This window comes from Opisthocomus hoazin, chromosome 11, assembly GCF_030867145.1.
Source record: "Opisthocomus hoazin isolate bOpiHoa1 chromosome 11, bOpiHoa1.hap1, whole genome shotgun sequence".
NCBI lineage: Eukaryota > Metazoa > Chordata > Aves > Opisthocomiformes > Opisthocomidae > Opisthocomus > Opisthocomus hoazin.
In genome coordinates, this window is record NC_134424.1 from 8,864,741 (window position 1) to 8,884,416 (window position 19,676).

General features: G+C 46.5%; 1 protein-coding gene across 8 annotated transcripts in view; it reads left to right on the forward strand.

The window, feature by feature from the left end:
- The window catches only part of CADPS (calcium dependent secretion activator), a 220,094-nt gene that overhangs the window by 135,132 nt on the left and 65,286 nt on the right, over positions 1-19,676 (forward strand). For 2 of the 8 annotated variants that reach the window (XM_075432502.1, XM_075432506.1), the window contains exons 13-18: positions 3,116-3,303; positions 13,448-13,549; positions 14,481-14,544; positions 15,285-15,408; positions 17,796-17,864; positions 18,732-18,749. In XM_075432502.1, coding sequence (XP_075288617.1) covers positions 3,116-3,303; positions 13,448-13,549; positions 14,481-14,544; positions 15,285-15,408; positions 17,796-17,864; positions 18,732-18,749 — 565 coding nt within the window. The remainder of the gene's footprint in view (positions 1-3,115; positions 3,304-13,447; positions 13,550-14,480; positions 14,545-15,284; positions 15,409-17,795; positions 17,865-18,731; positions 18,750-19,676) is intronic. The other 6 variants (XM_075432503.1, XM_075432507.1, XM_075432504.1 and 3 more) reach the window with 3 other exon arrangements.

A 19,676-nucleotide genomic window follows, 5' to 3' on the forward strand; every position in this document is an offset into this window, starting at 1 on the left:
TACCCTGACACAGAGGATAACTCAGCGTCACCTCCTTTCCGTGGAACCAGGTTAAACAACGTTATTGCGAGCCCACTCGCTGGCTGAGCCAGGCATCCCTATGAAAACAAACAGGCTGGCTGACTAATCTCAGCTATGGCAGAAGTGATGTTTGCTGGCAGAGAGCATCGTGCTGGGGAAGGGGAAGAGCGTTGTCTGCAGAACTTGCTGAGGGCTACTGCCCATCGTCCACACGCTGGTAGCACAGTCTTATTCACAACTCTTCACTTCTGGGAAGAGAATGCAACTCTTCCAGCTTAGTATGGACCCCACATGTGTGGGTCTTCATTCCTTTCACTTGGACACGTGCGTTGTTTCTGAGACTGCCCTTCAACTCTTCCCAAGACTTCCCAACCCACTGCCGGCATTCAGCTCACGCAGCCAAGTCCCTGCTGGAGCTGTGTTGCCTGTGATCTGTCAGCATTCGTGGGATTTGCATCGTACAGCGTGGCATGTACTGAGGAAAGGGGGTCTTCCAGAGTGCCCAGCCTGGCCGAGATCATGTGAAGGAGTCAGGTTAAAAGGTCCATGAAGCAGGCCACCAAAATGAAATTGTTTGGTTTTCCTATGGTAAATGGAAAAATTCAGCTACTAAAAAGTGAAAAATTTCCTTCAAAAATTCTGGTTTTTGCAAAAGCTGCATTTGCTATTAGAAAAATTGCCAGTGGTTCACTAATCCTGACCAAGCCTTGCTTTACCCAGCTCCAGAGCTCCCGTTGCAGTCCCGGCGGGTGCCAGGGATACGTTTTCCCTTCTTGGCGTGGTTCCCCTTGTTGAACATGGTCAGCCACACTCCCTGTGCTCTGTGACCTTCCACCATGGTCCCCTCCTGGTTTCCTCATGCCACAGAAGACCATCTGGGAGACCACGCTGAGATACACCTGGCTGTATTGTGGAGGGACATAGCTGTCGGCTGCGTTTGCCAGGCGGGCTGGTTGTCAGCTGGTTGCACCAGGCACATCTTAATCAAGAGCCAAGATCTGCCTGAAGATGTGGGGATTTGTCTGAATATCACCTTTCGACAAACCTTAGATTTTTTCTGGGGCTGGGGGGAGCAGCATTTATTGCTCCTTTGGAGCCCCATTCAGCAGCAGATTTTTTTATTTCCTACCTCTGCCATGCAAAAGAAGACCACCTGGTCCTCCTGGGCTCTGGATCTCTCCACCCATAGTCTGCTTGCCTGTGCTCTCATGAGGTACGAGGCTCACCACTGAACCTCTGAGCTTCTGCTCGCGCTTCCCCTCGTTGAGCCATGGCAGCGATCTTGAGTGTTCGCCCCCATCCCTTCTGTCCGCCTGAGGACCAGCACCAGGCCGTGGTGCAGGGGAGCAACGTGGGGTGCTCTGGGTTGCTGGGTCCAGCCTCCTGCTTCCTTCGTCCTAAACACTGGGCTTGATACTTGGCTCCAGTGAAATTAGTTCCAGCCTTTCCGCTGGTGTCAGTGGGGCCAAGATTTCCCCCCTTAGGGAGGACTGGGTCCATTGTACATATTAGGTGAATACGATAATTTCAACTGCATTTCTATATTTTTACCATGCCTGATCACCAAAGACTTGTGTGAAGAGAGGCAAGGTGAAGAGACGGTCCAAGGATGAAACATCACGCAATGTAAAGAAATCCGGAATCAAGCATAATACCAGCAACCGAAAAGCAAACAAAAATACTGTTAAAAGTGGTGAAGGCAAATAATACCCCTCCCAAAAAATAGCCTTCCAGAGTGCCGTCCCATCTGCATTGTTCTGTAGCTTCATTTTGAAATGTGCACTTCTAGTGATCCCAGCACTGTAGCTACTCCCTATATCTATCATTTTCCCCTCATTATTTTAATTCTTTTCTCAATCTGTTTTGGAGTTGGCCCAATAAGGATGAGCAAATCCTTCTCTATGTCTTTGAGCTCTTAATTGATATTTCTTCAACTCTTTTCAAAGCAGCTATTTTGGCATCTAGAAAAGATTTGGTGTCATCTGAGTGGTAGAAAATATATTTTAATCTTTCACAGCAGTGTTGTTTCTAAGATGTAGCATTTGGGGTAACAGATGGGGTGGCAAAGAAGTTGCCTATAGGGGCAGTGCTCTGCCTCAACTACTCTCCCGCCCGCTGCAGGAACTTTTCAATTAAACGATGAAAGATTTTGCAGCTTGATGCATTCCAGAGCTGCGTCTTAGCAATTGTTTAGCACCCAAATTTCCATGTAAATATTGACGGTTTTGCAGCATTTCGAAAAGCAGTCTACAAGAATATTCCTCTTCTTGCTCGCGCCTTTCCCGAAGGCAGAGGCGCGCTCCAATTCCGCTGTCCCAGGACGTTCAGCGGAGCCGTCCCCTCGTGGAAAGGGTGTCCTCCTTGGGAGCCCGGATGTTGCACCATGAGCCACGTGTCACCAGGCCCTCAGGACTGACAGACAGAGATAGTCTGAGGCTTCTGGATGTGTGAAAAAAAAACCTGCTCCTGAGCAGAGCTTCCCCGTGCTTCGATGCCGAGGAGGTGGGCGATGGCAGAGCACGTCGCCAGCGGTACGCAATAAGGACGGTGGGAAGCGTCCCTTTCTGATGCTGCAGAGCTGCCTTCCTCCGTCTGCTGGACGTTCCTACCTGCCAGGTGCAAGAGAAGTCATTATTCAGTGTAATCCTCCACGCTCTCCCCCAGATCAGTCTTCTTGTTCCTGGCCAAATGTACAATCCCATCCCCGAAATGAGATTACTGTTTCACGCTGTTTAAATAACCGAACCTTTGTCATCTCTTAAAGGTGTAAGTTGGTTTTTTTTCCTGTTTTTTTTTTTCTTTTTTTGCTAGGCACTGACATGAACTGGCCTAACTTTCAGCATTTTAAATGACATTTCCCTTTAAAGGTAGCAGAATGTGGTTTTTGTTATTAATGATTGCACTGCATATATGCTGTGTTTGGGTGATGATACAGAGACTGTGTTGTTTAAGAGTGACCTCTCTCCTTTTTCCTTAATGTAGCTTTAGGTTTGTATTTCTTTTGTTAGAACAGTTGACCACTGCACCTCCAAATCTGATAGCCTTTGTATATAATAACTTATATTTAAAATCAAGTCTCTTTATTTCTAAACAGGGCTGGTTTAGTCCTGGCCAGGTCTTTGTGCTAGATGAGTATTGTGCACGTAATGGAGTGAGAGGCTGTCACAGACATCTCTGCTACCTCAGAGATTTGCTAGAGCGCGCAGAAAACGGAGCTATGATTGACCCCACCTTACTTCACTACAGCTTTGCCTTTTGTGCATCACATGTTCATGGCAACAGGTAAGGAATTCTTCTCGGCTAGCTGCTCCCTGCCAGCAAGGGGTGACCTCGTCAAATATAGGTTTCCTTGGATAGTGCACAGCAGTCCCCAGTTTGTTTTCGCAGTGGATGTTTGGCAGCAGCGCTTCTAGTGGCATAGTCGGTTTGTTTGTTTGTTTCATTGCTTGTTTAATGTAAGCAATAAAAATGCACGTAGAGGATCCAGAAAGGAGGGTGTTTAACTTTCTTCCCCAGGCACCTGCTAAATGCAGTTCTGGACAAGACAGAGATGAAGTACAGGATGCTGTGACGGGTTGAATAAATAGAAGTAACCGATATGCTGTGTTGATGTAATTGCTGTGCGAGAGGATCTCACAAGTCACAGCAGTGATATTTTCAGCAGTATCAAACTTCAGTGTTCTGAAGGGCTTTAAGCCCTTGGGCACCCGTTTAAAGTCCGTGTGACGTCAGTTTGGAAGTTTCTTAGACATAACTGAAAATTGTATCGTGCTGCTGTTGCAAAGCAAATGCAATTTCAGAAGTAGCCCATTCCTTTCTCTCAAATGTGGCAAACCTTTGATGGGAGGAACTGGAGCTGTGCTTTTTCCTTTTCTATTTATTTTATAGACAGCTGTAGCATCTACTGCAGCTTCTTTTTCTGCTTTTTTCTATTAAGTTGCATTACGTACTTTGAGATACCACACTCTATCCTGCATATGCTGCTGAAGGAAGGAATGTTATAAAATAATTATGTGTTTTCATAAACCCTCTGGTAAATACCATCCCGAATTATGACACACATTGCCCAGGTTTCACGTTGCAAGGCTGCCGCTTGCTTTTGCAGTTACTTTCATACATCTTGTCATGGAAACCGAGTTTTTGCTTCCTTAGTTTCTTTTTTAGTTCTGACTTTCTTTTGCCCATTCGTTCCTTCTTTGCCAATTGTTAATTTGATTTCAGTTGTTTGCTTTCAGTTTAGTTTCCTTTTGTTTTATTTTGAGTTTTTTCATGCTTTCTTCTTGTTTCTTTCACTTTTGCTGCTGGCCTTGCCCCCCGCGTTTCAATCCCTCCCCAAAGCCAGCACATGGCAGAATTACTTGGTGGGTCACAGCCAAGTGCAGAAGGCGAGGGGGGCAAAGCGTCTCATGCCCCTGCCGCTGAAGTGGAGACAAAAAGGGATTCCAAAAAGGAGTCCAAAAAAAGGAAAGATTCCAAATCCCAGCCAAATCCAGAGCCAAAAAGGTAAGCGAAAGCGCAGAGTGCACAGGAGTCCGTTGTGGAGGGCACCGGGCTCCTCGGTCACTGAGCACACTGGGCAGTTTATGTCCCCGCAGCACGGGGAGACCCGCTGCGGCACCAGCACTTGGGTCGCACGCTCTCCTGGGGATGGATGGCATTGGGGCACCCAAGTCCCGTAGTGGGTCAGGACCTTGCGTTTTTTATGCGTGTGTTTAGGAGATTGCTGACACGGTGCGTAGGGGGTGAGACCGGGCAGGAAAACTGGCTGTTCCCATGGCCCCTCTTCCATAGGCAGGGCTCATCCTGGCAGGACGCTGTTGTGGGGACAGGACCTGGCTCAAAGCCTGTTTGGCCCGTAGTGGAGAGGAGGTTGGATGCCAGTGACGGCTACCCCATGTACCTTTTCGCAGGATCCAGCAAAGCCAGAGCTGGAGCCTCCTCTTTCTTGGGGTCGGTGGCAGGAGGTGTCTGATGGTACTGGCCACGGTGACATGCCGCCATTCCCTCCCTGTGGGGCTGGAGAGTTGTGGGCTCAAGAAAATGTCTTGCTTTAAAACCCATGTGGTGTGTAGAGCCCCATCCCACGCCTGTGCAGCTGCCCAGGGCTACGTGCTGTGCCAGGGACCTCTGGGTGCTGCTGAAGGGGCAACTCGGCCACAGCCGGGCTGTTCGGGTTGTTCGTCTGAAATATTCCGAGAAAGGAACAAGATGTTTTGCTGTGACTTAGCTGTCTGTAGCTGATGGTTGACTTCACATCGGGAGGCTGAAGGTTCGTATTCCTTCGTGGTCGCTGCCGTCTCTCTGTTGCTGTGGATTAGGGGGGCTGGAGGGCTGCGGCGCTGCGCCTTCGGAGCAAGGGCAGGCTCTGCCCAACGCCCGGGAGCCGGCGGAGCTCAGCAGGGAGACTGCGGGAGGTCACAAAAAGGCACCGCAGAGGCTCTGAGAGAAAACGCAGCTCCGTGTCTTTCGTGTCTACTATCAGAAATCTGAATATCTGAGTGGAACAGTCACGATTTAGGCCACATGCATCATGCATTAGCGAGCGGGCTGGCAGGGAGCGACGGAAAGCCAGCATTTGCCCATGCAGTCCTTGCTGGCAGTTGCAACGGGTTCGCTTTAGCTACGTCCCTTCCTCCCACCTGCCACGACCATACATTGCTCGTTGCCTTAGTGCTGGCCGTGCTCTGCCCAGGAAACTTAATAGCTCGTGGCAGAGCTGAACAACTTGCCCTGTAAAATTCGCAGAGGCGGGAGCATGCCTGCCCCGGGAGCCGGCACGGTGTCTGATGGAGCATCTTGGAGCAGCCGTGCATTGCGTTGTTTCTGGTGTGCACAGTGGTCTGGGAAAGATTCAAGTTACAAGACGTTTTTCTGTTTAACAAAGGCTTCTTTTTCTGTTGAAAATGAGAAAGTGTCGATTTTCTTTACAAAAGGAAGTTCCTTCACTTTTAGACAGTAAAAAAACCCAAGCGGGTGGTTTAGCTTTCTCCAGAATGAAGTTGGCTGTCAGTCAGAATATGCCACCCAGTAATGAAGGTCGAGCAGGGAGATGATTCCATGTGGCTATCAATCTCCTGTATTAGCAGCCGACAGTGATGGAGCTGAGGTGGGCTGTCTGTTTGTATCGTGTTTGCGTAAGGTCAGGCGGCGAGACAACAGTCGCTCGCAGTCAGCGGGGAAGTGCAGGCAGGCTGCGGTGCGGATGCTGAGGACAGCCTGAAGGTCAAGGCTGACAGGATGACAGGCGTCAGCGCGGGGACGATGCCTCCGTGCCCGTCCGGCTCCCGCCCCGGTGCCACGGCCGCCGCACCGCAGCCGGGACGGGAGCAGGACGGCTGCTGGTGGACATGCACCTCCAGCGTGGAGCTGACCCCGCGGCCGCAGCAGGTGAAATGGTCAAAAGGGGATCTGGGGGATGTTTCAGAGCCCTGCTGCTTCGCGTGTCAGGGTTTGGTCTCCCCTCCTCCCTTGGGCTCGTGTAGCTAATTCAGACCCCTGAAAGCCTGACATGATCTGTCCAAAAGAAGGCTGTAAATCACTGCTATTTGCATGGCAGTCCGCTTAATTTTTCTGTTAAGTTCATCCTTTTCCAAGTAAAAAAGGACTTAACTGTAAATTCCTTGTCTGCAGTTTCACCTCCTGCAGACACCTGACTGTGCACCGTGCGGGCTGTCAGGAAGGCAGGGACCAGCCAAAGACTGTGAATATCCGCAGGGTTTTCTGCAGCCCAGGCACCGGCTCTTCACGAAGACTGAGGAGCGCCAGGCCTTTGCACTGTTGTGGTGGCCAGTGAGTGGATAACAGGGTTTTGTCCACCGGGCATCACTGGGTGCCCTTTGTAAAGTCCTGCCGTTGTGAAAGCTGTTGTGGATTCTGATGGGTTTGCCTACGTGGCAGGTGAGAAAGGCGCGGCGTTATTCAGGCATCTGACAACGCGCGCTGTGTGTTTGTTGGTGTCTGTTTGCGTCTGGTACCACCACCATGGTACTGAGGCTGTCGCTTTCCTGTATCAACAGCCCTCCAAAAAATAATGAAGGCAAGAAGCAGGAGTGGTTTGAAGTGGACATCATGATTTTGGGTAAAATTCTGAAAGGTTTTACGTGATCGCCCAGGTCTTTCCGTGCTTTCTTTTGGTCGCTGTCCTCGCATTGGAGGGCTGTGACAGGACCGCTGGCGTCGTTTGACAGGCAAGAGGAGCGATGTGCAGGAGGAGCCTCCCTGCTTCCCTGTCTGCGCACGGGAGAGGCGTTGCGGAGCAGACAGTTGAGCTCGGCTTTCCCAGGCCCAAAGTTAGCGGCTAAACCTTGAGCAGGGGTTCCTGCCCCTTGCGAAGGAGTGGCTTTCAGGAGTGACCTTGGTTTCGCTTGTGCCTTTTTTAGATTTAGGTGTATAACAACTTTGTTTTTAAACATTTAAGTTGGCACCAAAAAAGACTCTTTCTGTGCTTGTTAATCCCCAACTTTTGATAATAAGACTGAAATATTGATCGTGTGCATGCTAAGTATTAGCAGACAGTAAGCTTATCAAAATCAGGATGCCAGACTGAATCCCTTCCAGTCTGGTAACGGCTGAACACCGTCATTTTCTGCAGGTTGTTCAGCGACTGTTTACCCAAGGTCCAAGCAGCTACAAGTCTCTCTGTTAGTTAATTTGGTGCATTAGTGACTTGCCCTTTCCTCTGTAAGCTATATTTTACAGCATCACACTTGTTTTCAAGAAGTAGCGCTTTCGTTAGCTAACATTACCGTTAGCTTTCATTAGTTTTTTACAAGTGTAAGCCAGCAGAAATGAGGTTATTGCTAGAAACCTTGAGGAACTGAAAAGACTGCATAACAAATTTGTAATTTTTCTCCACTGTATTCTAGTTATGTATCTGGCTGTTTCACATAAAGGCGAGACTTCCATACAGCCAGTTAAAAAACAAACCAGGACGTTCTTGGTCCCGTAAAAGAAATCGGAAATACATGAACACTTTGTCACAGTATCTTCGTATGCTTCCCTAGTACTTGGTGTTTAGTTTCCACGTCTCGTTCCGATGCGTAGCCGTGGCTGCAGTAAGGTTAAAATCAGGCAGGGCGTCGTGCCGTGACCTTTCGTTAGGTGCCGGCTCCGTGTCCCAGCCGGCCCCGTGATAAGCGCGCGGTGAGGCGGCGTGCGTTACAGCTGTCTGTCGGGTAGGATCCGGCGCCTGTGCCGAAGGGCGGTGGGTTGCCAGCTGCCAGAAGATACCCAGCGCCGCGCGGCCGGCTGACGTGATGCGTGACAATGGGTGTAGGATGGCAGTGCTCAGAAACCATCCGGTCCAGCCGCGGTGCGTCGCAGGTGTCGATCGCACATGAGAAGCGATGAGCCGTGACTTGGCTCGGCGCTGCGGCGTGGAGGAGAGCCCGAGCGAAATGAAGGCAGGAGATGGGAGGATGAAATGGCTCCCGTGCTCGGCAGCACCTCGAGCGGGCGGCTGGGGCTGGCCCAGGAGAGCGGGCGGAGGGCTGGGCTGAACAAAGGGGCTTTCAACCGGCGTTTCCTACACGGTGTGAATTCCCGGAAGAAAGGGGAGTCGGGGAAAATCGATGTTTGCTGAATAAGCTTCTTTTGAAGGGGTCTGAACAGGTGGGCTCTTTCAGGTCGGACTGGCTGGGGGAGATGTAGGAGCAGCAGGCAGGCAGCTGTGGTCCTGCCCCCAGAGCCGGTCCCCCCGTGCAACCGGTGGGACTTCGCACGGGCAAGTCTTCCTGCGAGGGATCCTTTGAAAGCCTACCCCGACACATGCCGTCCAAGGCACTAATCATCGATGTTTACTGTATAGCTCATATGTGCTGCACCTGGCAACCAGCAAGGGAGCTGAAGGCAGCACGTGTTTTATATTTGAGTTGTTACTTAAAAAATCAAATTATTTGCATCAGTTTTTGACATTGTTTTTTTTCCTTGGCTCTGTATGCCAGGGCTCACAGTGCGTGCAAAGATCTGTTTGCTACGTGTAAGCAATGTTTTCCCCAGTAAAAAAAGTGTAGACAAGTTAAACATAAAAGGTGTAAAAGATGATATGTCTTTTCATTTATAAGCCACCATGCTATTTCATACAGGCTTATGTCAAAGAAATTAACCCACTGGAGCTATACTGTATATTTATAATTGCATACAAATGCATGCTATTGCTTCATATATTAGTCTTTGTTAAAAAATCATTTTGATATATTTGTTTTAGCAGCATAACTAGCCCTGGGGGCATTGGGTATAATTAGAAAAGGGCATGGGGGGAGGCAGAGCTTTTAGAATAAAGCAGTGGCCTTAGGATCACAGGTCCTAATTATAATTTATAATTAACCCCGGAATTTGCACAAACCATCTAAGCTAAACAAGGACTATCATTTTTGCTGTTTAAATTGCAACCCTTTTTTTTTTTAATTTCACCACCTGCTTTGTTGATGTTGTTGTTTTCATGGCTTACAACTTAGAAACAAGGGGGAATTAGGAAAGCAGCATTTAAAACTTTTCATATGAAATATTTACAGTGGGAATTTACTAGTTTAGAGCCAACATAGTGGATCTGCAGCAGGAGGAGTGATCTGCAACTTGTTTACTTGTAATTAAAAATCTCCGTATTTATTTTTCTTGCCTTTTTTGCCCCTCTGCTTCCCTCTCTGCCCACAACTTCTGCCATACACCTCAAGCGTCCGTGAGCAGGAGCAACAGAGAATCAGAAGAAATTGCATCTCCACGTAGATGGAGACGTTTGTGTTGTTTGTTGACCCAAATGCATAGACCCAAACCCATCTTGACCCTCATGCATCCGTATAGACTGTGTACCTACAGAACTTTTTTTCACCCTTTTGCTCTCCTCTTGTTCCCCATCGCTGCTTTGGTGTAACAACGATCGCGTGTGAGAACGCCCATTTGCTCCAGCTGCGTTTTAGCCAGCCTTGCTGCAGAAAGGCTGCTCGCTGGAGGAGTCGGTGCTCTGTCCATGAGATCAAATAGCAAATATCAAAGTTGAGCTGGAGACCTTTGCTGAAAACAGAATTGCCAATAAGCATCGGAACGAGCTGGTGCGACTTGAGCTTCTCCTGAGGATTTTTTTTCAGCCCCATCAGCCATGTACTGGAATTGTCTAGAGCACAGAAGTGAATCTTAAATTATAGCGATGCTAAGCTATATAGCCTTTGTGTTCTTGCAAAAGGGAAAATAAATATGTTCCCTCAAAAAGATTACATTTCCAAAGTATATTTGACTTGAATATTTAATTAGGTTTCAAAATTATCTAGCTAATAAATTAAGTGCAAGGCTTTGGGTAGTGTTTTTCCAGTTCTATGTATATCCTGCATTTGTCACTAATTAATTAGTTCCTAATGCTTCAGCTTCTGGGAAGATGAGCAACAAAGATTAACATAACTAGTAAATCTGAAGATGTGCAGCTGGGTTATAGTATTTGAAATTTGACAAAAACATTGGAAGTATTATTATTTGTGACATGGCTCAAGATGGGGGATTGTGAGGAAAGCAAAGATGACAGAACTGGTGCTAACCACTGTGACAACAACTTGAAAAGCAGCCGACATGACATCTTTCCTATCATGCTGCCGAAAATGTCAACTTTGTGAAGGACAGTGAGAAAATGGTTTGCCGAAAATTTGAAAGGTAGATTCAAGAGATGCTCATCATGTCAGATGCAATATAGTCCACAGCTGGGTGAGAAAGGGAGTCCTTGCCGTGGTGATGGCTCTCGGTTGGCAGGCCCTTCCAGACATCCACGCCGCTCCAGAAATGGCTACAGCTGACCTGTAGATTGTCTCAAGTTTGCAGTACATGGTACACGAGAGTGGCGTGCGTTTACACTGTGCGACGGGCCCTACATGGAGGGAGTGGCGGCCGGCACCACGGGCTGCGATGTGCTCCTGGGTCACAAAGACCCCGAGAAAGGCAAAGACCAGGGGCTTAAGCCTGCATGATCTACGTGCGCCTCAATGGTTGGGTTGGCATCCCTTGGGCGCTGTGACTTGGGCGGGAGCCGCGCTGGCCAGAGGTTCCATCTGTAGAGCCCACCCTTCTTCTTCATGCGGGTCAGTGTTTTCGAAGCAATGGTTCCCGAGCTGCCACTGCCCAGCCGAGATGCTGTCACGTCAGCCTGTTTCGGGTGTCCAACACTAGTTACGTGGTGAGCGCTAAATAACCGATTCTGGCAAAACCGAATCCCTTGGAATACAGTGAGAAACTGCGATTTGTGTGAAAGGGCTGAGACCCAACTCGAGCTGTCAGATCCTGCCGTTAAATCTCGCCGGCTGAGGTTATTGACCCAGCAAAGGGTAACATAACTTTCAGACCATTTCCAGTCCATCAGCAAATCACTGCCAGGGCAGGCGGCTTTTCCTACCTCGTTTGTCAGTGCTGATACAATTAACCTAGTGACACTCTGTGAGCTGTTGTGGGTACAGAGGGAGAACTGAATGCCAAAAGTCAAATGAGGGCTTCAACCCTGCCCCTTAATGTACAGCGTTTATTGCGGTCTGCCTTGAATTATCTGCTCTTCTGCTTGGGAGCAAACCAGGCACTGTGAGGTGCACAGCATCACAAAAGGCGTGATCATCTCTGAACATTAAATATTTTATGGAACTTTGGAATGAAAATATATTAAGCATGTTCAGACATTAATTTTTGCTTGATATCTAATTTGGTTTTTTTGTGGCTTGCTCATTTCTTCAAAATAACTAGTCCTAATTAGGTACTAATGAGACCAGATCCATACTTCCAAAACTGTTTATGAAATGTGTTCCCCAGCTGAGACATTTTATCCAAGTTTCAGCCTAAATCTTTTTTTCCTTCTTTTTCCCCCCTTAATACACAACTGAATTTGGCAAATAATCAAGTAAAGATTTCTGATTAAATGCTGTTTAAATTTAAATACATCCCCTGGTATTCGAGTCTTTTTCTGTGCCCATGTTGCAGGTTTTATTTAATGTATATTTAGCTTTAGAATTTTGCAGTAAATATCGTGTAAGTTTTGCTAGTTCCTCTTCCAAAATGTTTTAATGGTTTATTCACCTGTGTTGGAATATCAGAGTTTGTATTTATGATATGAAGAGCTTACTGAATGCAGGGTCAGGAGAAGTGATTGTGCAGATTTTATAGCTTTTAATTTTTTATAGCTTTTTTTTTTTTTTTTAAGTTTAGGGCCTTTGATTCTTTAAGAGGAAAATAAAGCCGACCAATTAACCCCTGACAGGAGGTTCATTAGAAGCTTTGTAATCCCTTGCCAAGTCTTTTGTATAGCCAAACCAGTCTAGTACTGCGGATTTATGCAGCTTAAGCTGAACACTGGAGGAGGCCTTTAAGTAAGAACATTTGTTCAATTTTAAGACGTCTTACATTACCTAAAGAGTGCCTGTGCCAGCAGAGTTGCCCAGGAGTACCCAAATCCGCAGAGTTTGCTCGCCGGCAGTGGGAAGCGGTGCCGCTGATTGTCTGCCTGGCCGATTCCTTTGGTGGATGGATTAGACTCGCTCGCTCCTCTCGCCCGGGATTCTGCTGCGCGGCGTGTTTTGCCGTGTGGGTGTGGGGGAGAAGGAGGGGATTCCTGCTTTCGGCTCTCGGATGGGTTGGCGTCGGCAGAGGTACGGGGTGGAAGAGCACAGGGACCACCGCATCATCCAGCCCCGGGAGAGCTTCAGCAGGGCTCGCCTGCACACTGTGCTCTGTGAAAGATGAGCAGCACCCCAAGGCAGCAGCACCGGGGCGTCTCTCAACGCACTCCTGCGCGCCCCTGAAATGCGAGAGTGTGGTACATAGTCCGAGAAAATCTTTGATAAATTGTATCAATGTGTAAATTGCTATAAATTAATATTAAATGACTGAAAGGGCATTGCATTTTTAAACACAAGATGCATGTCTTTCTCTAGGCACATTTTGGCAAAATGCATTGAAGCTGGTTTGCTTCAAGAAATCACTGTGATGGGGTGATTCAGCAGTCATAAAGGAGTGAAGAATTTTATATTCTGTTTGTATATATGCCTGTTATTGATATCCCTTTATGTTGTGAATTGTTTTAAACTAGCAGCTGATTTTTCCTGCAGAAATCGAGTCCCTGTTTTGCCAGCAATGGGCCCGATCCTGCAGTGAGAGCTGGCGTTGCACTCCCTGTCACATAGCTGTATTTAAAAGGGGATTCTGCTTTTTCCAACAGGAAAAATAAGGGGGAGGAGAGAGGGTGTCCACATCTAGGTTATCACTCTGAGAGAGGATATTTTTCTCTTTATTTATTTTTGATACCTTGGCAGTCGTACTGCTGTGACCGCCCGTGTCTCGGCGTGGCACATCCCCGGGTCTCACAGCGGGTGACGTCCCTTTCCAGAAGGGCCGCGTGCTGTGTGCCATGGGGACGAGGTACCAGGGTGGCGAGGTGCAGTCTGAGTCATCCCTGGCATTTCTCCTCCAGGCCTGACGGGATAGGAACTGTGACCGTAGACGAGAAGGAGCGTTTCGAAGAGATCAAGGAGCGGCTTCGTTTGCTTCTGGAGAATCAGATCACGCATTTTAGGTAAAGGCAGAGAGCCCAGGCTGAATGCGAGAGGGCTGATTTCCTCCCAGCTCCCTCCTATAAGCAGCAAAGCCAAAAGGCAGGTTTTGAATGCATACGGGAGTTTTGCATAAGCGGCACAGACCTACGCAGGGCAGTGAAGCTTGCACTGTAGCATGTTTGTAGCTGGAGAGCGATTTTTAAATATATAACCTTTAAAGGATATTTCAAACCATCTTGCTCCTGTAGGCATGGTAATGCTGTGGATTTTTTCTAAAGTTTAACCACAACAAAAAAATCGCTTGTCCTCTCATTTCTCTGTTCCCCTCTGCTCAGTTATTACCCATTTATTTTCCCTTCTCCCTAGTATTCGGAATGGCAGGGCTTTCTGCAGGGATGTCACCGCATGGGAAGGATGGATATTAGCCCCACAAAGAGGGACGGGTTGCCCCCCGCGCGCCAGCTGGGTCCGGGGCGGGTGGTGCGCGTCGGCAGGCAGAGGGGTGATGTGCATTCGCATGCAGAGTCCCCGCGGGAGCCCCTTGGAGCTGCCGCTCACCAGGGACGGTGGCTGGTGTGGCCGGTCACCTGCAGCCTGGTGCATCGCCAGGTCTCCGGCTGGAAGCAAATGTCCTTTCCAGAGGGCCTTTTTTTTCCATTTTTACAAGACGATATTTAACCCTCTTCTATGAGATCTAAAAACTCTCCAGGTGACACCCAGATTTAGTAAGCTGCTAAAACTATCAGCTTATTACTATCCGATACTCTGTTTTGCTGCCCTGGTATCCACACCATCAAACCCTTTCGGGAAATTACCTTGTAGAAAGACCCCTCATTCCAGGCAGAGGGACTGGAGAATGGCTTGGGCGTATTTAGGAAAGCACCTCTATGGCGCTGGAAAGGCTTGTTCGCATGCACCTGGTCTGATGTTAACATGATGTGGTTTTTCTAGGTACTGCTTTCCATTTGGCCGTCCAGAAGGTGCACTAAAAGCTACTCTATCACTGCTGGAAAGGGTAAGCATAAGAATAACGGGGAGCAGTTAAAATTACCCGTATTGAGGAACTGTTGTTTTTGCATAGAACGTGTAATAAATCATAGTTAATATTGAAATGTGGTGTATTGGGTGGGGTTGTTATCTCTCCTGCTTCAGCTCGGAGGCCAGTGTGTAGCCTGGCCACTAAAGGCAGCACAGCCTGCGTCTGTGTTGATAGTGGAGGATCTCGCTGGCAAGCATCTACACTGCAGACCCTTGTAAGCGATGCCTGGCTGCTGTCCGGTGAAATTCCCGTCTCAAGGCACACTCGTTCCCCTCAGGCATAGGAAACCTGCTCAGAATCATCCTCCCCGTCCCTATTTCTGCCTTCCTGCTGCTCCAACGTCCTTCTCAGCTCAGCTAACCTGCAGTATGACCAAGCCCAGATGTAAACCCAAGTCAATCGGCAGAGCCCAGGAAGGGCATAACATTGCCTGGCACTGGAGAAGATGTGACAGATCTTAATGCCTTTCCCTAAAAAATCAGAAGCACAGATTTCAGGGCATGCCATAGGGTGTAGATACAGAAGGGGAAGAATACAGCAGGGGTAGGTCCCACGTCTCAAGCTGGCCAAGGTGACCTTGTAGCAGATCCTGCATATTGTACGCATACCCCGAGAGCCACACAGTGCTAGTGTAGGAATGGATGGATGTGCTGGGCTTGGAGAAAAGCAGTTCTGTGTGCCCGATGCCACAACAAATCAGATTTTCTTGTGTCAAGGTTCTGATGAAAGACATAGTTACTCCGGTCCCTCAAGAGGAGGTAAAAACAGTCATCCGTAAATGCTTGGAGCAAGCAGCTCTAGTCAATTATACTCGGCTATCAGAGTATGCCAAAATTGAAGGTAAGGCTCTTTCTTTGTGAAATTAAAATTTTGTTATATTTCTAGGTGGCAACTGTGGCTGGGAGCTATTTAAAAGAAGCTCATTTGCTATTTATTCGCTTGTCAATAAAAGTGATGTGATTCTGAATCATTTTTGTGGTGTTGGCTTTGAAAACAGTTAAGAGTGGAAGCTATGCAAAGTGTTTCTTTTTCTGGAAAAGAGAGAGGAAACAGTTAAAAGGAACTGTAGCTTTTTTTTTCCTGATCGTTAGTGCATTTGGCCAGTGGTGTAGTATTCAGACTCACGTTGTGGTTTTAGAAAACAAATTGAGAAATACTTGGGATGTCATCTTTGCAGCTGAAGGTATAGTGCAGCTAATTGCTTGTGACAGTGGAGTTCAGGAAACAAACAAAAAATAAGAAGCTGAAAAACTGTTTAATCTGTGCTTAATCATTTGTAGCCAATTTAAAATGTCTTTTTTCTGGGAGTGTTTCGTTGTCTTTGCAGTTTGCATAGCAGTCATTGATCAGTGATCCCATACTCGCATCAGATTTCTTTCTTGTCACTCTAAATCCAGCATAGCTGATATTATTGACCTTTTAAGTTATGGGAGAATAATAACCAGTGACCAGAGACACATGTAGCCATCAAAAAGACATTTTAAAGCTTGCTAGAGGATATGTGTTAGCTGAAGCTCTACGATCGAGTCGTTCTTTACATGTTAATCCGTTTACGTTGGTACCTTGTTGGCTGCTATTCTTAATTTGAAACTGCTGCCCAGCTTGATCCGAGTTCCCAGTTGCTCAAACCTGTGTGTTTCAGATGAATGGTATGTTCTGCTCTAGACTTTGGGTTTCTGTCATGTGTGATGTGAAGCTTTCCCACATGAGATTATCGTTGTATGCCTCTAGGACAATATTGAGAGGAGAAAGAAAAAACCCCAAACTCCCTCTGATTTGTTTAGTTCTTGTTTACATGAAAAATTGCGTTATTATATGACAAATTGTCCAGGTTCTGTACATGACATGTCCTCTCTTTTTCCATTTTTTTTCTGTCTAACGATGCAAATTGTGTACCAGTGGTAATGAATTCATTGTTATGCATCCAGTGAGAAACACTTAAGAATTGGGCACTAAAAGGATGTTTATCAACTCTTGACTTGGTAATGAGTGACAAAAATAGAGAAGGAACGAAGGTTTCATAAGCACTGTATTATCAGGCAATTTATCGAAGTACTCAACTTCACAGGATATTTTAATTGGTGTATTCTGTAAAATGCAATGTTTAAATATACTTGACGAGGATGGAGAAGGACTGAGAATCAAAAGCAGCTTTTCTGTTGATGGATGCTTCTACCCAGGGCTGGCTCCCTTAGGTTCTCTGTATAAATATCACTAACTCGTTGGTAAGATTTGCTCTCTTCTTTCAGATAAATCTATGCAAAAACAAACTTTATGATCTGTAAGTAAAAATGCATTCATTTCCAAAGTAGAACAGTTAGTGTGTACTTTTCCTTTTGTGCCTCAATTCTTCTTGGTTGTGTTAATTATCTGCCCTCTTTTTTGCACTGTGACTTTTAGGTCTGGGAATACTTTGAAGCAACAAACCTTTTATTTTTTTCCAGCTACCTTTTCAGAGAAATAGTTCATTCCACACTACCTGCTCTCTTCTGCTTTTCTCCTCCTTTATCCGTGATTGGCTACAGCCACTTTTTGATACTATCTCTACAAAAGTGGTTGTAACACCAATTTCCAAGCATGCTGGGATTGTTAATTTGAACAACCCAACATCCGCCAGCTGCATGCATCAGGTTTTCTCTCATGAGCATAGTCCACTACATGTTCAAAGACTTCCTTAGAAGAGCAAATAACAAATTTACCTCAGTCGGATGCGTTCCTGCGTGCTGTACACGGCTTTGAAATCTTGCTTTTTAAAAGCTGACGTTTGAATAGCGGTGCGTTCAGAAGAGTTTTGTCCGAGATGCAAAACCAACTCAGTGGCAGCGGTGCTGGAGGCTATGCTTATGAAGAAATACCTGTGGAAGCCTTAGATACTGAAGGCTGAAATCCTTAGTATCTTGGAGCCTTAAACCAATGGAATTCTATTTCCCTCTATTCATGACCTTTTGATCATTATATTCTTGCAACAGTTCAGAGCAAACCTCCAGAGTCATGGTCACAGCTCTCCTGTGACTCATGGGCATGCTGAATGGTTAATCCAGTAGATCTCCAGTTTTAACCCGCCTTTTTTTTCTTTTTTTTTTCCTTCCTTTTTATCCTGTGTGTATCCCAAAATACTCTACGGCTACTTTCCTTTTAACCTAATATAAAGTTTTCCTCTGACCTATAGCCTATAACCTCTTTACCTCTGACCTAAGCCTCTTGCATGCCCAAATCCTCTTTTATAGGGAAAAAGAGAGAAATGTATGAGCATCCTGTCTTCTGCTTGGCCTCTCAAGTGATGGATTTAACCATTCGTGAGTACCTACCACCCTCCTCTCCATGCTGTCCTCACTCTCTCTGTTTTCATAACCTCAAGAAAGTCCAGATCCAAACCAACTCACTCTCCTTGCTTCAAGTCTTTTAGCATTGGCTTGTCTGTTGCTTCTGTCTGTGAAACCCAGTGTGAGAAGTCCAGTCACTTTTTATCAGCCTGAACCAGGTTAGGCAATTAACCCATCTGTTTGTGATAAACTCAGATCGTCTGTAAGTTTTTTCAGTTCTTCTTTATGTCCGTGACCTGAATGCATTTTTACTTTGCTTCTGTGTAACCCCAATTTGTAAAGTGCTTGTCACTGGTACACAATGAAAAGGTAGCAGCTACGTCGGGGAGCAGTGAGCTAGAGGTCAGATAAAGGACACTTGGAAAAAGCCATCCCTTTGCCTGCGTATAAGATCTTTACCCAGTCCTGTGTACAAGATCGTGTAAGGCTGTCCTTTCTCTGTGCATCAGATCTTACATGTCTCCTGTCTGTTAGCTCTCGAGCGGAAGGATGCACTTCACTCGCTCTCTTCCTCGATTTTTTCACTGACTCCCTGGCACGGAGCTCTGGCGGGGACCCCCCATCCCCGCTGCCGCTTGGAGATCCCCCCTGTGTCCTCAGAGCTCGCCCTCTCTGGTTTTCTATTTGTGCAGCGTTTTCTTTCACCTCTGTGAAAGGAGCTTCTTTTGGTAACCCCATGCTTCGGGGGGGTGGGGGGCGAGACGGGGCGACTTTTCTTCTTTTCAAATGTCATATATCACGCATAACTGGGGGGCTGTGCGGTCCACTTGCTCATTAATCCTGCATATCTGTTCTTGTTTCTCTCTTTTCTCTCCTTGTTGCTTTCTCTCTTTCATATAGAGAATCAAAAGGACGCAGGTGAACAATTGTATATGCATTATAAATTGCTAGGACTGTTGAGTTATATTTATTTTGTTTTCTTTTTTCATAGCTCCTTAAGATATGTACTCCTTCAGGCTGAAAATGGAGATGCATTGATACTTAAGGAGTTAATTTGTGCTGTCTACATAATCTCCTTTTCCTCCTTCCTTAGAAGAGAGTGTAGATTAGAAATACCTTACAGAAATATAGCGTCGTTTTAGGCGACAGTTTTAGAGGAGAATCTAGCCTTTGTAAAGAGAAAGTTTCTTGTTTTCCGAAAGAACTGCAGCTCATTTTTGGTGAAAAAAACGTTGGTGATTTGGCCATTAATTTAACACACCTAAAAAGCATATTTATAACTAAACTAATGTTCATTTTTGGTTTTCATAACTTCTGTTTTATGCCCTGATGGGAGGACTGGGTTTTTAAATTTTTTTTTTATTTTCTATTTTTTTGTGACTGTGTAACAAACGATCTGGTGAGACAGAAGTCGTGTTTGTCTCTCGTTTATAACCTGTGGTGACATGTAACAAGGCACAGGCTCAGCTCGTCTCTTCAGAAGGGCTGGTGGAGCTCTGCAGCCCCTGTTCTCGTTTCTGTTGTATCCCAGAGTCCTAGTTCAAAAGTCCTTGAAACCTGAACTGTTCATTTCTTTTTGTGAGTAGATTGTTCTGTTTTGTGAGGAGAAAAAAAAAAAATTAATCAGGTTGATTTCAGCTCTGTTGGCAAAGGGAAATTGCTTTTAAAAAGCAGTGCAAGAGGTTGGGCCTTTGCAGCTCAAATTTGGCCCAGGATCTAGAGTGGTTGCATGCAGGAGTCCAGAAGGATGTTCCTATGGCCCAGCTTGTTTAAAAATAAAACTGCTGCTTCTCAGTGCTTGGAGCAAGTGAAAGGATGCAGGGAGTTGCGACTTCGCTGCTTTGT